Genomic DNA, 22968 nt, shown 5'->3' on the forward strand with positions numbered 1-22968 from the left:
CGCTGTAGCCTGGAGGTGTTATTGGGCTGGTACACTGGGACCGGCTTTTTTTTTTTCCTTCTTCTTCTTTTTTCTGTCTTCACTGCTTGTTGTTTGACCTGCGGGTAACGCAGAATAAGTGAATTAAAATGGCAGGGGGTAACTCCCTGTCGCACATGCTGATGCTGTGGAGGCCTCACAAATGTAGGAACACACATACATATACACAGAAACACACGCAAAATAAGTTGGGACAGGGGTAACAGATGATAGTATCATGACTGAGTATTATTAAAAGGCCCAGTTGTTTTCAAGCAAAGGTGGGGTGAGAGTAACCACTAGTCCAACAGTGTAAGACCAATGTTTTTCAACAGACAATTGCAAGGAATTTAGGGATTTCACCATCTACTATGCATAATTTTATTAAAAGATTCCAAAAATCTGGAGAAATCACATAAAGGGCAAGACTGGAAACCAATACAGCTGACCCCTCAGACAGCACTACACTGAAAACACACACATTTGTATAAAGGATATTACATGGGTTCTGGAACACATTAAAAACTGCTGTCAGTAAACTCAGTTGCTGCATCTACCAATGCAAGTTAAGACTCTACCATGAAAAGAAAAAGCCATACAGCAACAACATCCACTAACATTGCAGACCTCCCAGGGCCCAGGCACATCTCACATGGACTAACTGAAAGTAGAAAAATGTGCTGTGGTCTGATGAGTCATGGATGTTGTGTCCTCTGGCCTAAAGAGGAGAAACCATCCAGACTGCTACCAGTGCAAAATTCAAAAGCCAACAAAACCCTGTGATAGTTTGGGGATGTGTTAATGCCCGTGGCATCATGAGTAATTTGTACATCTGTGAAGGCCCCATTAATGCTGAAAGAGCAACATATGCTGCCATCCAGATGTCTTCTTCAGAGATGTCCTTGCTTATTTCAGCAAGACACATTCTGTATGTTATAACAACGTGACTTCGTAGTAAAAGAGTTCGGGTACTAGACTGCAGTCCAGACCTGCTTCCCACTGAAAAGGTGTGGTGCATTATGAAGTGTAGAATATGACAACAGGAACCCCAGACTGTTGAGCACTTGAAGTATATGAAGAAAGAATAAGACGGAATTTCACTTTCAAAACTTCAACAATTAGTGTCCACAGTTCCCAAACACAATGGTAATCATGTCCCTGTCCCAGCTTTTCTGAAACGTGTCAGGTATCAAATTCAAAAGAGGTGTATATTTACAGAAAATAATAAAGTTAATCAGTTTGGCCCTTAAATATCTTGTCTTTACGTCATATGCAATTGCATATAGGTCAAAAAGAATTTGCAAATCATTGCATTCTGTTTTTATGTAGATTTTTTTATGTAGGGCTCTATCTTACACCCGGTGCAAAGCTGTTGCACTGGTGGTGCAGGTGGATTTGTCATCTTACACTGGCACAAGTGCCATTGTTGCCACGTCTGCAAGATAGCAGATGCACTTGCACCTGGTATGTGCGGCCATGGACGAGAGGTCTTAAAAAAGTGAGTTAAAACGAAGGCGTGGACAGGCACATTTGCTATCTTTTGCTCAGTGCAAAGCCAATTGTGCCTTAGGTTGGCTAAAATTTGGTTGAAGTGTAAAGTCTGTGGTGCAATGGCCCACAGAGAGCTGATTTTCTGATTGGTTTATTGTATGCTCAGCCTAAATTTGCCTGTGAATTAATCAAGATACTTTGCTGGCAAGTGTATTCTGTTGTGCACTGGTGGCACAAGGGGCGGGACAGGACAGGATAACTCTGCACCCCTGGCACAAAATGGCAAAGGTGAATTTTGACACACCTTGAATAAATTAAATCCATTGCACCTCATGCTTTCCATTTGTACTTTAGATCAGTGTAAGATTAGGGCCCAATGTCAACTTTTTTGAAACTGGAGTTTGTGTATGGACAGATGTACACACACACATACAGCACACTGCCTAAGCTGTCCCGTCCTCTGTCAATATCTAGATCCTCTCTGTTAACTTGTTTTCGTCCTCTAACTCTGCTCTTCAAGAGTCTGCATCCATGTGCAAGTGTGTGTTTATAAATGAGAGATAACAGATCATCAGATACCTGCCAATAGCTGGGAGGAGTGGATGTTTTTCAAAAGGTATGATTAACATCAGAAAATTAATTAGCCCATACTTCACACCGCCCGAGGCGATCGTCATTGATGTGTGTGTATGTGTGTGTATTTGTCAGTCTGATGTAACTATGTCTCAGTCTTCCAGTGAGTGTGGGAGTTTTTGTCTGTTTTTCTGTCTCCTATTTGTGTTACCATCCGTCACAGCGTGTGTTTGTGTTCGTCTTATTCGTAAGACTCTGTTTCTGTCTACCTGTGCATGTTTGCATGAATGCATTTGTCTGTGTCTGCAGTTGTGTTTGTGTGTGTGTGTGTGTGTGTGTGTGTGTGTGTGTGTGGTACAGTAGAGCAGACAGATATCGCTTTATGTCCCCGCTACATCTGGGTTACTACAGTCCCCCCCTCAACCCCTCCACCCCTCCCTCCTCTTCAGCCTCTGTCATTTAGTCCATTGTCAGCTCCCATTCCAGCGTCTGTCCATTCAACACGCCTAATGGTCTGTGTAATACACTCAGATAGCTTCACAACCTCCCACCTATTTGTGTTGTTGGACTGTGTGTGTGCGTGTGTGTGCACGGGGAGCAAGAGACAGAGAGAAAAGGAGAATGGGAGGCAAGGTGAGCTGAGGTTGAACCATGTGTGTTTTTGTGTGCAGGATTCTGTGTGTCATTGAGCGCGTGTGCGTGTGCGTGTGCTGGTGAAATTGTACTGTTATTGTCCTTTCAACCTCTCTCGCACCTCTCCCATCACTCCGCTACTTCTCCGTCCTCTCAGGCAAAGACTTTAAGGCTGACACTTTCTACTTCACTTGGGTTCCAGATCAGGATGGATATAAACTGCTGCCAGTTTGTGCAAAGTCTTGATTGGACCTAACAGGAGCCAAAGAAGAGCATGAGCGACGCAGGCGTCATTCTTTGTCAGGCGATATTTGAGCTATGAGACAGCATGAGAGGGTCACTTTAAAAATGTATTCTGATACAATTACCTGTTAAAAGTACAGTTAGTAATCTAAGTATCACAACATTAAAGTAATGTAACTTGATTACTTTCTGTGACTTTTGGATTATCTAAATTCACAAATATGGTGAAATAGTTTAGCCCAGGGGTTTGCAACCTTTATTATCAAAAGAGCCGTTTTAGGCCAAAAAAGAAAAAAACAAGTCTATGTGGATATTTTACTCTTCATTTTTTGGATTTGACATCCTCAGCTAGACCTTGAAAGTTTTAATCAAACACTCGATTAGTTGTCAACTAATTTAATTGTCAACTATTTTGATAATCAATTGACCAGTTTGAGTAATTTTTTTAAGGAAGAAAAAACTTAAAATTCTCTGATTCCAGGCTTCTTAAATGTGAATATTTTCTGGTTTCTTTACTCCTCTCTGATAGTAAACTGAATATCTTTGGGTTGTGGTCAAAACAAGACATTGAAGCACATCATCTTGGGCTACTGATTCACATTTTTCACTATTTTTTGACATTTTAGAGACCAAAGAGCTGATCACTTAATCAAGAAAATAATCAACAGGCCTGCTTATGAGTAGCCGCCAGCAAAATTTAGAGGAAAAGGCACTGAACCGTAAACATAGGCTATGACGGACATTTTAGTTGACAAAATTAAAACTTAAAAAAATCGGTGTACAGCCAAAAACATAATAAAAGATGTCAAGTGCAGTTCAACAAAGTCCTGAATTCAGACCATGTGGTCAGAGCATGTTAAGCAGCTGAATGCCATCCGGGACAAAAGATGTGACACCTCTTTTAATCCTCATTGGGGGTATAATGTACCATCACCATCAAGATAAAAGTACATATTCAGACCATAGATAGTGCAGTTGGTTTGCAGTTATCTCCTGAGCACCAGAAAGGAATTCTGTGCACTGGTTCTGCCCAGCAGGCCCGTTTCTTGCCGTATTCAGACTATGCAGTTGCCCCCAAAGCCACCAGGGGGCCCCCAAAAACAGTGTTCTGTACTGTAGAGATGATCTGTGTTCAGTAGCAGATCCGTCATTCGGTGTTCGGTAGCTTTACTTGGTCACACGTCACTACATCACTCGCATGAACTTTATAAGAATGCTAGCAGCTAGCTGGGATATTCATATTTTTTTTTTTAAATAATTAGTTTTGTATTATTTATTACAAATTTGTTCCTAACATTTAAGATAATTATTCCACAAATAATACTACAGTACTTCCAATCTCTGACTACATTTACTTTCAACACAGACTGGGCATTCATGTGAAAAGTGACAAATTTTCCCTTTAACATTATATAATGCCTCATACAATGCTACTGAAAAAGAAGAGTTAAGTGGAAGTTTAAGCTAAAGAATCATTTGAGTATTTGTAACTATTGAAATATGACAAAAAAGTTAAATCACATTATGTTTCAACAAAAATGCTGAAAAATAAACTGCAGCACTGTGTCCTGTTTTTACCTTTCTGCCTGCATTTCTGCTCCACCTTTAATCTTCACACTCACCTCTCCTCCTCTCATGTCCTCCCAGACAAGACCCCCTCCTCCTCCAGGTCTCCTCCTAAACGCATTCTCACACTCCCTTCCCCTCCTAAACTACCTCTCAACACACTCCACAACACTTGTTCTTCCTCTTGATCTCCCCCCAAAGACACTTTAACCCTCTTATCTCCTCTGCTGTCTTCTTCTCTCCACCTCCTTCCTCTTTTCATCCCGAGAAAAGCGCGTCCTTTTATCGCCGCCTTCCCCTTCTCGTCTCGCAGCTCATTCGCCTCCCACCCCTTTTTTTTCCGCCTGTTCCTCAGTTGTGCCAGAGGAAATCATCCATGAAAAATGTTTTGACCCGCCATAATTGCCGCTTCCCGTGCGTTTCCCATCTCCTTGACATCGGGGCCACGTGTGGCTAAACCGACACTCACATGCACTCATACTGTATGCACACACTCGGCAGCCACCCACGCAGACTGTGCAAATACATTAGGGACACATGCACATAGAGGAAGACATATGAGACAGGCAGATGCACACATTTCCTCATCATGCAGGGAGTGGACAAAATAATACGAACACCTCCATGGCCCTGCAGCAAAGCGTCTTGTGACTGTGTCACAGAGGTTCAGAGGCGTTCCTATTATTTTGTACACTCCCTGTATCGTTGTAAATGCACATGGACATGTATATGAACATTTTCATTAACAGATACAGTAGATCAAATAATGGCGTCATAGAAACACACAAAAATCATCAACAAAATTTAGATTTTAGCATTTCATCGTTAATGACGGATTACTGTCTCTGTGTTTTGAGGATTTGCTTTACTTCTTTGATTTTTAAACCCCTTTTCAAACTCATCTGATAAAATTTATTATCATTTAAGGCTCTTTTTGTTAGATCCTCTAAAGCAGACAGTCAATGGATATCTTATGAAATGGGACAGTCAACCCCAAAATCAAAATTACATATTTTCCCACTGTTCTGTAGCGCTGTTTATTCGCCCAGATAATTTTGGTGTGAGTTTTTGAGATATCTGCCTTTTCTCCAACATAGTGCAACTAAATGGCACTTAGCTTGTGGTGCTCCTTCCAAACAATCATGACCCAAAGCCTCAAAGCTAAAAAAAAAACAACAACAACAACAACAAAAAAAAACCCACTAGAAATCACCAGAAATCATGATTTGGTAACTCAAGATTATCCACAGACCAGTTTGAGCAGTTTCATGGTGAAAATACTTTTCTCTACTGTAGAAAGAAATCTCCAAGAAGTAGATTTCAAAAACTCTGCCTCTCACACAAAAACTATCTAGATTATAAAACTGTGCTACTAGCATCACTGGTGGCACTTGAGCTCCCTCTAGTGGTACACTTTTTTTTATTAAATAAATTAATTTGAAAACATAATCAAAATAAAAGAAAATTTCTACTTATTAGACCGGCCGGTCAGCGTCACAAATCCGGTTCTGTGCCCGTCATTGTCACACACATGTTCTGCACGATGGTCACGTCATGCGCGCAGCAGACAAATTGACCATGACGTCAACACAGCGCTGATAACAGCTACACACACTCAGACACGTCTGCTTGAAGATGGTGTCAGCGACAGATTCCAAGAACAGGATAAAGAGAAGACAGACAGTCTACAACGAGACAGAGCAGCTGACAATGACGCAGAACAGCCGCTAAACTCTCTCGCACTTCAGGCTAATGCTAGCAAGCTAGCAGCAGACTGCTGTTCACAGAGGGACAGTTAAAATCTCACCTCCTGTTCTGGCTGAAGAATAAACAACCTGTGTTGATGTGTCTCCTCAAACATTTTCTCATCCAGACTCCTTTAACTTCTGTGTCTGTTTTTCTCACGGCAAAGTTTTACTTCAAACTGTTGCACCGCGTTAGTCTCCGGTTTGTTTACATCCGCTTCCACAAAAGATCACGTGAAATCGCGTCCCGCGAAACCCCGCGAGATGATCTCGCGAGATCACGTTCACCCAATTCACCCAATTCACCCATTTCATTAAAAAATATAATAAGGCCCGGTTGTAATCTGGATGATTTTGGAGAAAGTATTAAATGAATATTTAATAGTCAGTGTCTTATTATGAACACATTTACAAGAAAAGTTGCAAAAATGTTTGTGAATGCTGTCAATTACAGTTCTTAGAAAAACTGAAAATCGGAACCAGCCAAAATCAGAATCGGTAGGTCAGACCCCTCAATAATCGGAAATCGGAATCGGCTAAGAAAGTTGAAATCGGTGCAAGTCTACTACTTATGGAAGAAACTTAAAGAAGAAATCAGCCATGTATTTACTGTAATATATCATAAAATGGACATGATATGTCATTAGAGACCAAGGAGACATGTTAAGTCGAAATACTCGCTTCCCTAACAACAATGCTGAAGGCGTGGTGTCTAAGTCTGGCAGGCAGTGAAGCAGGCAGTCAACTCCAACTCCAGAGTGTGTATTTTCAGAACAGTCGGCTTTTGTTTTCAGGATAACAGGCTTAACTTTGCATGCAGAAAACAGCTGATCAACTTATAGTGGCAGATTCATCGCAGTGTTGCGTTCGTGTTGCGCTCCTGCAGTGTTCCTGCAGCCTGCCTGAACTTCCTTGCGTCTGGGGAGAAGGGGTCTGGTGCAACAACTCGCTTCAACCATAGACTGTGTATTAAATAGGGATTCAACTTATTTAATTTACAGTCAATAGCTGCAATTTGCTATTTGACCCATAGGACTCATTTTTGGATGCACAATTGTTTCATGTTGCTATTTTAATACTTAAAATACTTCACTGAAATGTAATTTAAAATAAGATTAATCATTCCTGTGTCTTGTTTCAATATAAACCTGCTAAACAGTCATGTTCACAAGTCATCCATGATTAGTTATGAGCATAACTGTGATGGCAGTGTGCCATGGCCTTACTGTCAATTCAACAGTCAACAATAAATAATTTGTTTATAAGGAATAAACCCGCCTCCTCCTGTGTAAACTGTTTGTAATGGAATAGGGGTGAGGTCAGGGGCGGAGCCAGGGGGTGGCCAGTTAATTAATCTTCGGCCACCCACCCAGCCACCCCACCACTGCTTTGCTGGCAACTTTTTTTCGGAATCATTTCTGTACATAGGGACGCAATTCAACAGCACACCTCAAACAAGTAGTTCTCCACCAAAACAGATGGTGGCGGTCATAGGCGCCGACTTGAGTTGAACGTTTGGGAGTGCAAAACATATCGGCCTATATAATGTTAAGGAGTGATGAGGTGAGGGCTAGGGGTTAATATTTCTCGAAAATGACACGTTTTGACCACATGGTCACTTTAGTCTATTATCTGATGATATTTATAATCATTATTGAGGCAGAACATCATTTCAATATTAATCAACATTATTATATACATAATATAAACGAAGCAGGCTGCGGCTGCATGTGAGGATGAAATGCCAAGTTCAGCCAATGATCTGTCACTGTCTGACTGAACATCCTCATGGAAGTGATATTTTACAATTCTTCATATTTTAAACCAATGAAATTCGTTAAATCAAGTCATTTGGTGTTTTCAAATTCATGATATTGAGCTGAAACAGAGTCTACATTCCATCGCATTCAGATGCTGCAGCTGAGCGCAGCAGGCAGCTCCCACCATGCGTACGTCAATGTTCAACAGTTGGCTTAATAAAGTAAATGATCGTTCAACATTAAAAAGTAAAACATGAAAACGGGTCTCACTCACTTGGTATGAGGCTTCAGATGGACTTTTTGACGTCTTTCTTCAGTGAGGAGCTCTTTTTGCCACAGCCAACTGCTGATGTTAAATCCATCGGATGCTGCAGTATTTCATCCAGATGTGTTTTGGATAAACTAATCCAGTGTTCTTGAAACTTTAGGCTTTCACCTGGAATTTTGTTTGATATTTCAAATGTCGCAGAAAGCCTCAGTTCAGGATTTTATCCCTCCAGCGCAGCGCACAATTTACATTTCCGTTGTTTAATCTTTTGAAGTATTTCCACACAAAGTTGGTGGCAGACTCACCAGTTTAAAGGGTCATTCCACAACACTATGGCTATGTGACAACTGCATTTTTTCCCTGCTTTGTCTCAAGACTGGGGAATTGCTGCACCCCCAACTTCAACTTTGGTGGTGCATAAAACCCAGTGCCCCCCGTAGATGGCACCTATGGTGGCAGTAATACGCTCAACTTGAATATCAACCACCAACACAATTACAGAAGAAGAAGTAGTAGTTCACATGCGCAACGAGTGAAGGTGCCAGTGGACTAATAAAATACTAAATAACAGTTTCTGTGCCACCCCTGTGTGAGCAATGGTCTCAGTCTGGCCACCCCTATGAAAATTGTCTGGCTCCGCCACTGAATGAGGTGTTGTAAAAAGTTTGGGAAACATTGATCTAGATGGATGAATAGCACTACAGACCAGAGGGAAAATGTATGTTTGTTATTTTGAGGTGAACAGTCGCTTTACGTTTAGTTATCTGTACACACAGAGATGTTACTTTCCTCAGCATGTGTGCGTTTACCAGGTTCTGGTTAAGGTATTAGCAGTGGTGGAAGTAACTAACTACAACTACTAAGATTACTCTAATGAAATCCTTTATTTTGGTACTTATACTTAGTATTTTTCAAGTCTGCAATTTTACTTGTATTAGTTAAAATTTAAATCATAAATAAGTACTGACTACAGTTTGTATGAATAGAAAATCATTTCTGTCATGGTTCTGGATTTTGTTGGTTTATTTCCTGTTTTATTTTGGTAGTTTCTGGTCCTCCCTCGTGTGTCCTGGTTTTACTTCCTGTCTTTGTCTGTTTTCCCGCCTTTTGTGTTAAGTAATTAGTTTCACCTGTCTTTGACTGCCCTCACCTGTGTCTTGTTTTCCTCCCCCTCCCTAGTGCATTTAATCCTGTGTCTTGTCCTTTTTCCTTTGTTGGTTCATTCACTCGTTCTTGTCTCCGTGCTTACCAGTGTTCCCTAGTGTTGTCTTGTGTATGTTTTTTTTTAGTTTTTTTCTCTGCCTGGTTTTTTGGATTCACCTGCATCGTTTCATGTTTCAAGTTTTTGTTGACCTTTTGTGGAATAAATTTCTTTTGAACTCTCCTCTCTGCCTCCTATTGTCTGCATTTGGGTCCTCCACTTTGTTAAACCATAACAATTTCACTACTTTCACTACTTTCCTTCTGCAGTAAAATTTATTGGAACTACTTTGATTCTACTCGGAAAACAGTCATTCTTAGATGATACTGCTCACAACAGGGTCTGAGGATTATCTTTCTTCAAAAGAAACTCTGCTTTTAAATTTATTTAATGTATTTTTGGTGCTTTGAGCACCACAAGCTGAGTGCATTTCAGTGGTCCCACTATGGTAGAGAGAAGGCAGACATCTCTACAACTGATATCCGTAAAACACAACAAAAAAATCTAGATCAATAAACAGCACTACAGGCCAGGTGAAAATAAAGAAGTAAACAAATCCTCAAAACATAGAGAAAGCCATCCTTCATTTCCAATGAAATCCTAAAAATCAGCATTTTTGTTGATGATTTTAATTTGTCATGTCTTTCCCCACTTTTGATCTATTGTGTTTTTTTGTTTAAGCACCAATAGTTTTACTTCTAATTGAGTAATATTTTTGTTAACGTTAGAGTACTTGAATACAGATTTGCAGTACTATTTCTACCACTGGTTATACAGTACTGTATACTAACATCAACTTTGTTTTATATATTTTTTTATTTCCTCTATGAAATAAGTTATCTAGTTGTTATTGACTTAGTTTTCCTCAGCATGAGCATGTATTGAGCTCACTGCATGCCTCAATCATCGATCGAAGTCCAGAACATCTAAGTGTGCAGTTGAATGTTGTTTAACAAAAAAGAAAACTATAAGAAGAAAATGTGTAAGTGTTCACACTATCCCCTGTGTGAATTCAATGGACTTTAGCTCCTGACTTAATGTAAATTCAACAGGCATGTCACTGAATATGAGTAGAAACAGTCTACTCTTTCACAGAAGCACCCCTTCATACCTATTGGCAAACAATATTATATTCACAGCCACATGTCCTTACACACACACACACTCTCAGACACACACTCACGTGTACAGACCTTCACATGCTGATAACAACAGGCCGACCTAATACTTACAGACACTTTCATTTGGGATGAATGTCAGCGCTAATCCAACCTTAAGCTACAACAAATGACTTCCACTCCCCTTCCTCTATTTCCCTTCCCTCTTTCCATCCATCCATCCCTCTGTCCATCCACCCACCTCTCTTCTACTGTCCTTATTCCCTCCTGTCTGTAGCATCCTCCCATTTCTCTCATCCGCCTCCTCTGACCTCTCATCTCCTTTTTTATCGATTTTTCCTCACTCCATCCCTCCTTTAAGCCACCACCCCTACCTGCTAATTGCCTTCTCCTCTTTCCAATCTCATAATCAGCATCCTGTCCTTCCCTCCTTGTTTGTCTCTCCATCCATCCTTACTCTCCATCTTTGCTCCATTCTCTTCCCTCCGTCTCCCCCCCGCTCCCTCAGCTTGTTGCCATGATGTTTCCAGTGTTATGGAAGAGAAACCAGTAATTTCATTGGCATTTGCTCACACAAACATACACCTCTCCTCGTGCTCATGTCCCATCGCCATGCCCAAGTTCATTTTAGGTTTTTTCGTTGCCATGGCGAGCTGGCTGTTGGAATTAGATTGGGGAGATGTTGCCAACCGTGACTGAGTCCTTTCCTCTGTGAGGCTGTAACTGAGCCCTGGCAGCTTTTATTGGGGAGCCAAAGGAAGGATGACAGGTGTGCACCAGGGACCTGTTAAAGGCATACCTTGACATTTAGAGATGTAGTGTGGTATTTTCCTTTGCTCAGCACGCAGGGAGAGAAGTGCACATTTTCCTTTTTCATTGTCTCTTATTGTCAATATTACTACCGTATGTCTCATTAGAAGCAATGGGCACGACGGGCTAATGAGATAGCTGTGCACAGTCGCTTCAAAGAGGCTCACTGTGCCACCACTTTTGTTTTTTTGTTTAGGTTATTTATTTTTTTAATAACTGAAGAGGTGAAACAAAACCTTGTTGTGTCTGGATCCTGTGTGGAAACAGGACTATTATGAAGATAATGCACAAATAGGCAGCTGTTTTATATCTATAGAGGGGAACAAGAGCTCTCTGGTATTTACATAACAGCTCCATAATCCTTCTAATGTTCCTATAGGCACTAAGGGATCTATCTTAAAGATCTTGTAAAGCAACAATAAATCTGTGCCCTGAGTTTGTCTCACCAGAGAAATGTGTTATTAACCATCCAGTCAAGTCTGAATGATTAAAAATCACTAAGTACAGTAAATTGTAATGTAAACAGTGATAAGTCTCAAAATCATAAAAAAAAATGAGCAGTTTTCTCTGGCTTAACAATATGTGTGTGAAAAGAGGCTAAGTTATCCCCAGGTTAAGGATAGTCTTAGCTCTGGACTAAGAGTTAGTCTTGGACTAACTTTTCACAGACATATTGTTAAGCCAGGGTTAAGCTAAGCCTGGGGCTATGATTCGCACTGCGTTTCTACTAGCCCTGGCTTACAAGTCTGTTGGTACACTAACTGATGTGAACATTCCGTGTCTACGCTGCTCTTTTAGCCTGGTTTCACACTGGCACTTTTTAGCCCTGGGTTGAGTTGATTTTTAACAGATAACCCCACAAACTCAGGGCTAACCCTGCTCTGGAACAGGGTCAGCAAGTCCAAGCTAAACTCAGAATTAGCCGACTTTAGGGCTTTCCACGCTACATATTCTTAGCCCTGGGCTATCCTTAACCCTGGGCTAAGAGTTAACCTTAAACTACATTACCCCAATTAGTCCTGGGTTACAAGTCTGTCGGTACACAAACTGTGAACATTTAGAATGTTACAACTCATTTCTTTTAGCCCTGTTTCACACTGGCATCTTTAAGCCCCAGGTTTAGTCAGTTTGCAGGGGATAAGTCAGAGTTAGCCCACTTAGCGCTTTTGGCCGCGCCAAGCCAAACCATAATGCGCTGAATTGCATTTCCATCATCACTTTCAGCTTATCAAGCTGTGCCTGCAAGGAATCTACTCTGGAGGTGGGCCAAAGCAAGCCAGACCCTCCTCCAAGCAGGCTGCCGTGACGTCTCGCTGGCTACAAACAGCATGTGTATCCTAGAGACATATACGTACAGTGTTTCCCCCACTTTCCAGCTGCTCGGCTCGAGCTTCCTTGAGCTCATCTCCAATTAAAAGACACACCTTCAAGCCGGTAGCCCTGTTGTAATGGAAATGCAAACCCCCGCCGTGCTGAGCTGACGTGCCAAGTCAAACCAAGTCGAGCCAGGCCAGGTCTGTGTATAGAAAAGGGCGACTGGCCTAAGATTTAAGATTAGCACCTGCTGTAAAGATGACACCATCTTTAAGGTTCTCCAAATAGATGTACTGCTTTTAACTTCACAAATATTTAAAGGCAACACAAGCATAGCTCTACTCTGCTGCATCATGCAGACTGTGTGTGTGTGTGTGTGTGTGTGTGTGTGTGTTTATGAAGTGTATGTGTTGAAGTTGTTTATACAGATTGAGATGTGCCCCGTCAGCCAATGTGAAATCATTAGTTATACTAATTGGTTCCTTGCTGTTGGGGTATCTGAATCCCTCATTCCTCTCCTTTCCTTTTTTATTTTGCTTATCTCCCTCTCTTTATGTCCCCCGTCCTCTCCCAGCCACTTCTAATTTGACATTTTCTCTCTCATCCTTTCATCTCTTCCTCTCTTTTTCTTCTTTCTTTTTGCACTCATAGCTGCTTTCCCACATGCTTCTTCACTTCCCCTTTCCTCATTTCTGAAATGAAGAACATGAATAATGGGGATACAGATGTCTGCTGAGATTATAGTCCGGCCTTGGGGTGTGTGTGAGAGAGAGAGGGGGGAGTCAAGAGAGCAGCTTTCTTACGCTGACGATTGAAGAGTAAATAAATAAGCCGGTGAAGCAGCCAGTAAAAACCAAGATTGTGGAGTGATTCTCTTTTGATACTCAGCTTGTATCAGTCTGCAGATGACAGGAGAGGGCTGAAGGTAGGCAGGTAAAAAGTAGTTGTCCATGACTTTATAGGACAGTCCCTCATTGTCATTGGCAGTTGTCTCAACTTCTCTTGAACAGATGTACTCTTTCTGCTTCTACTTCTCTTCGGGGCTGTGTCCACCCAAAACTTTTTCTTTCTTGAAGCCAACCTAGTTTTTCAATCGTTTCCAACAGTGCATTTTTACATTCTGCCTGCGTCGACAGGGCGCTCAGCATCTATTCTGCACTGAGCTAAACTCAACTCAACTTGCAAAATTAAAACAACAGACAGGAAACGCATGAAAACTAGGAAAGGATAATTAAAATCAAATACAATTTAAAATAAATGCAGGAATAAAATTGCAACAATAAACAGTCAAAATGAAAGTAAGAAAAATTAAGTAAAAGGAACACTGAGAAACAGAACAATATAAAAAACAATGATTGAAGCTTAAAAGACCAAGGTTACAACTTTACTCTTTAATGCTGTGCTTGTTACTGTCACTTTTTACAGGGTTTCCCCCCTCGCTCCTCTCTCACCCATGAACCGGTACAGACACACCCACCCACACTCAGAGAGCGGAGGAGAGAGAGTTTCCGACCCTTATGGTAAAAAACAACAACAAACAAAAACTGTAAATGGAGGTTCACCAGCTGTTCGCCCCGCCAAGCAAAAATATCGGCGTTTTTTAAACGAACCGTACGTGGCAAGGCGGGGAGCACAGGTAGCTCAGCGACCAGTGTTAGCCAAAATGAGAGCATCTCTCCCAGCCCCGACCACAGCGCTTGTTAATCTCCTGCCCCTTAAACATCACCACAACTAGACCCAAACACACCAGTTCAGCCCCCCCACCGAAGCACACAGTAAAAAGCTGCAGACGGGTCACTACCGTCAGTCTGGCTTTGATCCAACATGGCTGTCAGACTGTAGATACTCCGCATGGCTGTACAAGACCGAACTTGGTGAGTGAATTGATTAATGAAGATGGATGGATGGATGGATGGATGGATGGATGGCAGGCACAGAGCCAGGATTTTAATTTTGGGCGGGCCATGGTAACTTCGGTTGAGCCTTTTAATTACAAAAGTTAACACTGTTTCCAACTGGTAATCTCACTTTAACAAAAATCACTGGTATCATACTGTGGATGGCGACTAGCACTTCCAGTTGATTATGACACTTTTAAAATCTTTTGAACAGTTTCAGTCTGCAGTTTATATTTATTTCAAATGGTACAGGATATCTCCTTATCTATGTTTTCACTATGGATCATGTAGATCAGTATATCAGTTCATTAAGAAAACTGTCACTTTATTCCTTTTAATGCATTTTCATTTGATCTGGCTGGATTACTCTCTAAATTGATTGTAAGGAGAGAGAGAAACGAAGCCATCAGAATAATGGGTGAGCTACAATGACTTTTAACAGGAGAGAGAGTGCAGTGCAATGTGCTGTTCATCCATAAACTTAACTATCTGTGCTGTGAAGATAATCTGAAGACATTCAAGTCAGGCAGCAATATTCCGCTCTACTTCCTGTATTGTCTACATTTTATAGACGTTCTAGTTTTGATAAAAATGCATCTGCAGGTATAAAATAAAACAATGATAAGCTTTCCTCAGTACACCGGTCATCATGTCTGATGAACAACAACAACCGCCATAGTGTGATGTGTGCAAGCACAACATATCTGGTGCGACGAATTGTGGCCCACTGTGATTGGTCCAGACCTCACATGTGATAACAGCAGAATAAATGTTGTGTTTTTGTCAAATGGAAACTTTTTGTCTTAACGGTGTACTAAAATGCTGATTTAAATAATTAAAATAAAAATTAAGAAAATATATGTTCTCCCAGTCATTTAAGGTGGGCCAGTTGTAGAAGTGGGTGGGCCCAGGCCCGTTAGGCCCACCCATAACGCCGTGCCTGATGGATGGATGGATAGATGCATAAATAAATAAATTAATGAATAAATGAATAAAAACATTGTTCCATTGCTAAAAAACACAAATCAGTGTTAACTGTTTATTCAGGTCCAAATGCTCTGTAATCATTGTAATGGGGTCCTTTGATGAGAGAGTCCTGCAAGGACCCCAATGACAGACCACGCTCATTCCAGCCCAGACACCCCCCCCCCCCCCCCCCAACATCTTTTCTGGCACACCAACATTTTTACACTCACCATTTGTTGATAACTGAACCTATCAAGGAAATTGTCTACCTGAAAAACATAAATTATCTAATATATTCTGTAGCAAAGCAGCCAGAGCTCCAAGTTGACTGTTTTCAGAAGAGCGCCTGTTGTTTTCAGCATGAAAAACACTCTTTGGTGTATGCAGGGCCTCATATTTGTTCTCTTCTTAATGTTTCTCATTTTCCCATGACTGGATTAACCTGACAGTGGGCCTCACACTGAGCCTCCACTCACACTGTTTTCTGTGTATTGTGTATCTAGCCAGTTATCAGAATCAGAATCAGCTTTACTGGCAAAGTATGCATGCACATACAAGGAAATCAACTCAGTTTTTCCATTGCTGTCATGTAAGAATACATATAACTGCTAAGAACAAGTACAACACAACTGAACAAATAAATCTAAAGAAAAGGCCAGACTGGGACGGTGCAGTGGTTAGCACTGCCGCTTCACAGCAAGAAGGTCCTGAGTTCGATCCCCCGGCTTGCCGGGACAGGGCCTTTCTGTGTGGAGTTTGCATGTTCTCCTTGTGTCTGTGTGGGTTCTCTCCGGGTTCTCTGGCTTCCTCCCACAGTCCAAAGACATGCATGCTAGGTTAATTGGTGACTCTAAATTGCCCGTAGGTGTGAATGTGAGTGTGAGTGGTTGTCTGTCTATGTGTGTCAGTCCTGTGATGAACTGGCGACTTGTCCAGGGTGAACCCCGCCTCTCGCACAATGTCAGCTGGGATAGGCTCCAGCAGCCCGCAACCCTTACGGAATAAGCGGTTACAGAAAATGAATGAATGAATGAAAAGGCCGGACTATAAAATGCATATGACCCATAATAAAAACTTAACATTCAAGTCAAGTGTTCTGTATATTGTAAACAATATAACTAGTCCAATATATGGTAGCTACCTTCTGTCGTTTAGCCAAAATTGTCAGTTAACGGAATAAATGTATTGATGGATATAAAAATGTATACTCAGTAAACATAATTCCTTACAATCATCACTTACGACCCACTGGAAGTGTGTGTTGGTGGCTGTATCCGCAGAGACCCTGCCCTCTGTATTTCTCACTATTTTTCTGTGCTCTGGATGCTTTACCAACACAAACTGTTGGTATTTGATGTCCTGGGAATGAGACAGGACAATAATCTGTCTTTCTAATGTGTTTTCAAACAGCTTGGACAAATCCCTTTTGATTCTTTAAATAAAGCAAAAATTTAAAAGAAGAAAAATCCTTTGTGTACCTATCAGGTACAGTGCACACAGGAGACCACACATGCCGACTGTGTTTTACCTATACCCAATGATACTGGAACACTATCCAGACACAAGTTTAGATTGCATGTGAGTCTCATTCCCAGGTTGTCAAACACAGATGTTTTGAGTTGGTAAAGCGTCCCGAGCTCAGCAGAATAATAAGAAAATAAAGTATGAGTGGGTGGAGGGTGGTATCTACAGGTACACCCTTCTGGTCAGCTGTACGTGATGATTAAGACAGATTATTTTTGTATGGAAATTTAAGTTGAAATAATGAAGGTGTATTTTTGACATAGGCTCCCTGTGTATAAGGCTCTGGATCAGGTACATATCAGATTAATGCCCCTTGGTTAACCATCAAGATTTTATGGCACCTTTTCCCACTCTAATTTTCTCTCAGTCCGTTTACCACAAACCCGGGGCCTTGCCTGCTCTGGTCGCTGATCCAGGGGCTTCATTTATAAAATTGTCGTAGAATCAATTTTGATCTTAATCATGACTTAAGAAGGAGTCATTATTATGTTAAGCAAACAGAACTCCTTCTGCACAGCCAGTCTCAAGGGTCAGGTGCTGGTTGGCCACAGGAGCGTCTCAGATAAAGTCATCAACATAAACTAAACTGAGTTACTGTGATTTTAGTAGGAGCGAACAACGCATTTTGCCCGTGGCTTCTTCAGGTTAATAAAATCACAGTAATTCAGTTCAATGTGCGGTGGTTTATGTTGATGATTTGATGATTATGTTACTTAGAAAACCTCACTCTGGTGTGAAAATGATCTTATCTCTAAGCAAATTCTAGATTTGACTTAAGTGATGTTTCTGCTGGTCAGTTTGGGACACATACGTGCCCAAAAGGCCCTGTGGTGAAGTGTGCATTAGCTTTATGAACAATGTGATAAGAATTATCAGTTAACAGTGTGAGGAATTAATCACAACACATTCCTAAACCACGTGTTAAAGCCACTGAATAAAATGTGTCGTCTGCCTTCAGTCTCCTCTATATTCTCCATGACCTTGGTCTTACAAACAGTTTGCTTTTTTCTTTTCTTTCATGGCTATTCATGACTAAACCTTCATTTGTGCAGGTGCCGTCAATTTTAGTTAGTTTGAGATTTACAGTAGAGGTCACAGGTGCTTAAGCTGCAAATTCTCTAGTCGGGGCCTGTATAAGCAAGGTTTTTTTTGCGCTGAATCAAATTTGAGCACACTGGAAATGATGTTAAGGCTCAAACAGATCTGTCCTAAGTTAGGGGGACTGTAGTTATTGTATCTTCTTCAGTAAGTGACCTTTAGTCATTGTTTGTTTAGTGCATTGCATGTGTTTTCTCGACAGGGCACGTAATCTGTGAAATCCATTGGCTGCCCTCAAAAGCAAACCCCTTGACCCCCCTTCAGCTTAAACTGATTGAGACTCCCCCAGGTGCCTATAAGATCCATCTGCATTGGAAATCATTGACGAAAATCTCTCAGTCAGTGGAAACATTAAAGTCCAAACACTGCAAAAGTGACTAAAGAGACATCTTTTCTCCTCTGTGGAGATAAAGTCTGATATCTAGTGTTATTTTTTAATTTTTTTATCATGGTACTTGTTTTATCTTAATAAGCTGCCTGATTTATCTGAAGGATGATGCCTTCTTTTCTTGAATAGAACCACTTGTTATAGGAAATATTCCACAAAAAATCATCAAAAACATCTTTATAAAATTTACTGGTCTAATCAGTTTTGCTGATTTTTTACTATTATTATTATTTTGCTTGTTGGAAAAAAATAATGATAATGAATGAAAAAAAATCACCCATTCTTCAGAATTGGGACAAAAAAAACTTTAAAAATGATTTCTCTCTCTCTTTCTGTCCATTAATACCTACTGATAATATGGGTATAAAATGTACTCTTATAATCATCTTTGTTTTAAATTTGAACCCTTTTTTATGAAAATTTTGTCCCTTGAAAGTTGGGTTCAGATTTCTGTCAACTGTCAGATTTTTACAAAAACATGATGTAATCAGGCATAGAATGGTTTAGCTATACCCTAAGGACCACTGTCTCACTTCCTGGTTTTAAAATAGGTGGGAACACTGCTGAAACACTGTTAAGCTTTCTATTTTTTTGACAAAAAAATTAAATCCTTGATTGTTAAACTGGTATGAGAGCCCCCTCTACGGGTAAGGTGTTTTTTTTTTTTTTATTAATAAAAAAACATAAAATACTATCAAAATACTACAAAAGATTCAAATGACAATACAAAATATTAGATCCCTGAAATGCTATTTAAAATAAGTGTTGTCTTTCTGGTTTTTTGTTTTTTTTCATTATCAGCCTAATTACTGGTAGTTATGACCTAAACTGGTGTGGTAAGATAGTGAGCTGAGCTAAAATGAAGTCACTGAAAATGAATGCTTCAAAAACACTGCAATCAAGGCTCCAAACGGGAACCATTACAATCAGAGGCAGTATATTTCAAGTAAGCCGTGTTTAAAATGAAGTGGATGACAGTGAACCGAACACAAGTGCTACTGGCTACTTAAGAACTTCTGGTGAAGTGTCACGCTAGCACAAGATGGCACAAAAGAGTAAAGTGATACTTGAAGAGAAATACTGAATTAAATAATATTTCTATCAGATGTGTCTCAACCATCACATGCCAACTCCATATACTTCTAAATCAATTTTTTTTTTAATGTGTATTTGGATTCACATTAAGAGAGCTCTGAGCACTTTAAAACTTTAAAACTTTTAATAAAAAGCCAAATCATAACCTGTTACAAGTGTAATAATAGCTAAGAGTCAGAAAATCAGAACCCCTTCAAAGTACGGTTTTGTCCCTATTCTCAAGAATGATATAGCATTGAATTAGCCGGTGTAGAGGCTGGCTTTGTTTGCAGTCTATATTTCCTGGTTGCTGCATGCTTTCCCTTGTGTCTGTCTTTCCCTGTCTCTTCATCTTACCCTCACTCCTCTCCCACTGATTCCCTCGCTTTTCTCTCCACCTATCCTGCCCTCTGCCTCGTTCACTCCCACTCTGCCTCTTCATCAAAAGAGACTCGTTCTAAATAGAAATTCGCTCTCTGTCTCCATAGATCTTTCTTGATGACAACCCCAGTCGACCACAGAGAGTATATTCATCCCCTACGGCGATGTGCTCTCTCTTTCTCTGTATCCACAACCCCAGCTTCTTTTCAGCTTTTTTCAAAAAAAACATAACTTTCTCCCCTTCTGTTTTTCTGCGTTTTATTTCAGGCACCAAGACAATCCATGAAAGCTTGGTTCCCTACAGCTGTTTCATCAACTTCTGTGTATCCATTTTAATGTGTTATAATTTTGTTGTTGTATTTGTTCTCTATCCATTTCTTTCAAATTCAGAGTTTTCTAAACCATCTCTTTTTTATGTCCACAGATCTTTATTCATGTCACGACCAGGAAGTTGATGGTAGAACCCCCCTGGTGGGGCTCTAGATAAAACCCTTGGAATATAAAAGGGTTCTCGGTAGAACCCCCATGGCTGACTCTACATAAAACCTTTTAAATATAAAAGGTTTCTCAATAGGTTCTCAAGGGTTCTCTTCTCAATAAAAACCCTTGGAATACAAAAGGGTTTTTGGTAGAACCTCTTGGAGAGGGTTACACCTTAGAAAGGTTCTCCTTTAGAATCTCTCTTAGGGGGTTCTGGGAACCTTTCACTGATAGTTTGAAATATAACCCTTTATCTTACGTTCAAGAACTAAAGGTTCTATCCAGAACCAAAAAGGGTTCTCATTTGGGGACAAGCTGAAGACAATCCCTGAGCGTTCAGTCCTCTATAGCTGTATCATCAACCTGTGTATCCATTTTCATGTTTATTTTTTTTATTTATTGTCTTTGTTCTTTGCTTTATTTTTATTTGTTCTCTCTTTTATTCTCTATACATTTATCTCAAATTCAAAGTTTTCTAAATCACCTTTCTCTGTCCACAGATCTTTCTAGATGCCAACACCATCAGGCTGGGCAATGTTCCCCTTGGCAGTGCTGTGGACCCCCTGGAGGGAGCACCACCAGGTACCACCTACACCAAACAGACTGTGTATGAGCTGTGCGCCTGTGCTAATGGCAAGCTCTACCTGTCTCCGGCTGAGAAAGGCTCCACCTGCCAAACCACCAGTAACTTTTGTCTCTGGAGCTGAAAGCGGGAGGTCGACAGACACCCGGGACATATGGACTATTAGAGTTTGAAGCTAATGCTAGCCAACGGACTGAATTGATGTGGATTACGGCTTGGTGTAGAAGCTAACGCCAGCTAACAGACCGAATCAACATGGATTGTAGCATGGCGAGATGTTCATGTCCGTTAACCCGATCAAATCACATGGATTACAGCTCGGCAGGAAGCTAATGCTCGCTACCAGACCAAATCAATGTGGACTGTGGCTTGGTGTGATGCTAATGCCAGCTAAAGAACTGACTCAACGTGGACTAGAGCTTGGTGAAAAGCCAGCTCAACGACCAAATTAATATGGATTGGTCAGTAGCTAATGCTAGTCAAGAGGATGGGATGACTTGGTGGGAAGCAAAAGCCAACAAGGTTAGCTGGTGGGTACGATGCTATGACCACTCATGAACATGGAAGGACAGTCTCCACTCTTGTTGGCTGTCGTTGCCATTGTTGAATTGCTGCCATGATGGTTTTCGAAAGTCACAAGGATTATATTTGGGGGGTTTTCCTGAGAAGGTGAAACTCTCTTACGATAAAAGTGAGTTCACTGTTTGACCAAAATGTCCTGGAAAACATGCACCTGCTTTTGTTAGGATAAACAAATACGATGACGAACTGCAAACTGGCCGGCAGGGACACGGACGAGGACTCAGTTGGCTAACTGACATCAGTGCAGACTTTGGTTTAGCCTTGTGGGTAGCTAACAAGTAAATCAGACCATGGTTTAGTCTAGTGGGAAGCTAAGGCTAGCTAACGGACCAATCTATACCAGAAAGGCCTTCCCCCTCCTCCCCCTCTAGTCTTTCAACCCAAACGTTGATGTGTGACCCTCCTGCATTAATCTACACCCAATAGTGAATATGCTCTCCGACCCCACTTTTCATAGGATAACTAATGCAAATAATTGTGCTTCAACTTTGCATTCACCAGCTCTTTCCCCCCTCTGTATATTTTCAGATTTTTTACATCTGCTTCTGTTTTGTTTTTTTCAGTTCTCATTTCTTCAGATCAAATCCTTTACTTCTTATCTCTTGTTATCCTGTTTTTTCCCCTTTGACATCTGTGTGATCCCTTATCTTTCCACATTTTGCTGCTGTCTTTTATCTTTTCTCTAAGCTCTAGTAATTCTGGTCTGTCTATGCATCAACTTGCACTGGACTGGTAAAGAAATCTGCCTATCCTCTTTCTTCCATCGAACTGGTTGAAAAAAAAAACAGAAAACATTGTTCTATCTGCTTTCTTCTAATGGACTGGTTTTAAAAATCATTTTACTAACCATCACAGCTGTACCAGATGCAGGGTTTCTCCCCCCTCACAGTCTGTGCCCACAACTTTTAGTTTCCGTCTCTCAGGAGTCATTCTGTCCAGGCATATAATGTTTTTTTTGTTAGAGACTGAAAGACAATGGCATTATGAAAAAGAAGAGAAGGCGAGTTAACACATACTGCCATTTTACACTGTATGCAGCACATATGCAGCACGACTGCTGTACGTCTGTGGGGCTGCATCTGCAGCAGCCAGAATATGTTCATTACAATACTAATGGGTAGCGTGTAATTACACTTGATGTGAAAGCAGCATGTTGTGGCTGCAGCAGGCTTGCAGCATGCATTCCTGCATGCTGCAAGCAGCAGAAAAAAATGTTTAAACACACATAAAATAGCTTTAAAATGATGTCCTACG

The 22968-nt window shown here is 40.8% G+C and overlaps 1 protein-coding gene across 1 annotated transcript in view; it reads left to right on the forward strand.

Moving 5' to 3' along the window:
* The window catches only part of sgcz (sarcoglycan zeta), a 320919-nt gene extending 298206 nt beyond the window's left edge, over nt 1-22713 (forward strand). The window contains exon 7 of the mRNA XM_084711049.1: nt 21050-22713. Coding sequence (XP_084567175.1) covers nt 21050-21256 — 207 coding nt within the window. The 3' untranslated portion in view covers nt 21257-22713. The remainder of the gene's footprint in view (nt 1-21049) is intronic.
* Nucleotides 22714-22968: the final 255 nt, after the last annotated feature.

This window comes from Lutjanus erythropterus, chromosome 3 (genome assembly GCF_056507025.1).
Source record: "Lutjanus erythropterus isolate fLutEry1 chromosome 3, fLutEry1.hap2, whole genome shotgun sequence".
Lineage (NCBI taxonomy): Eukaryota > Metazoa > Chordata > Actinopteri > Lutjaniformes > Lutjanidae > Lutjanus > Lutjanus erythropterus.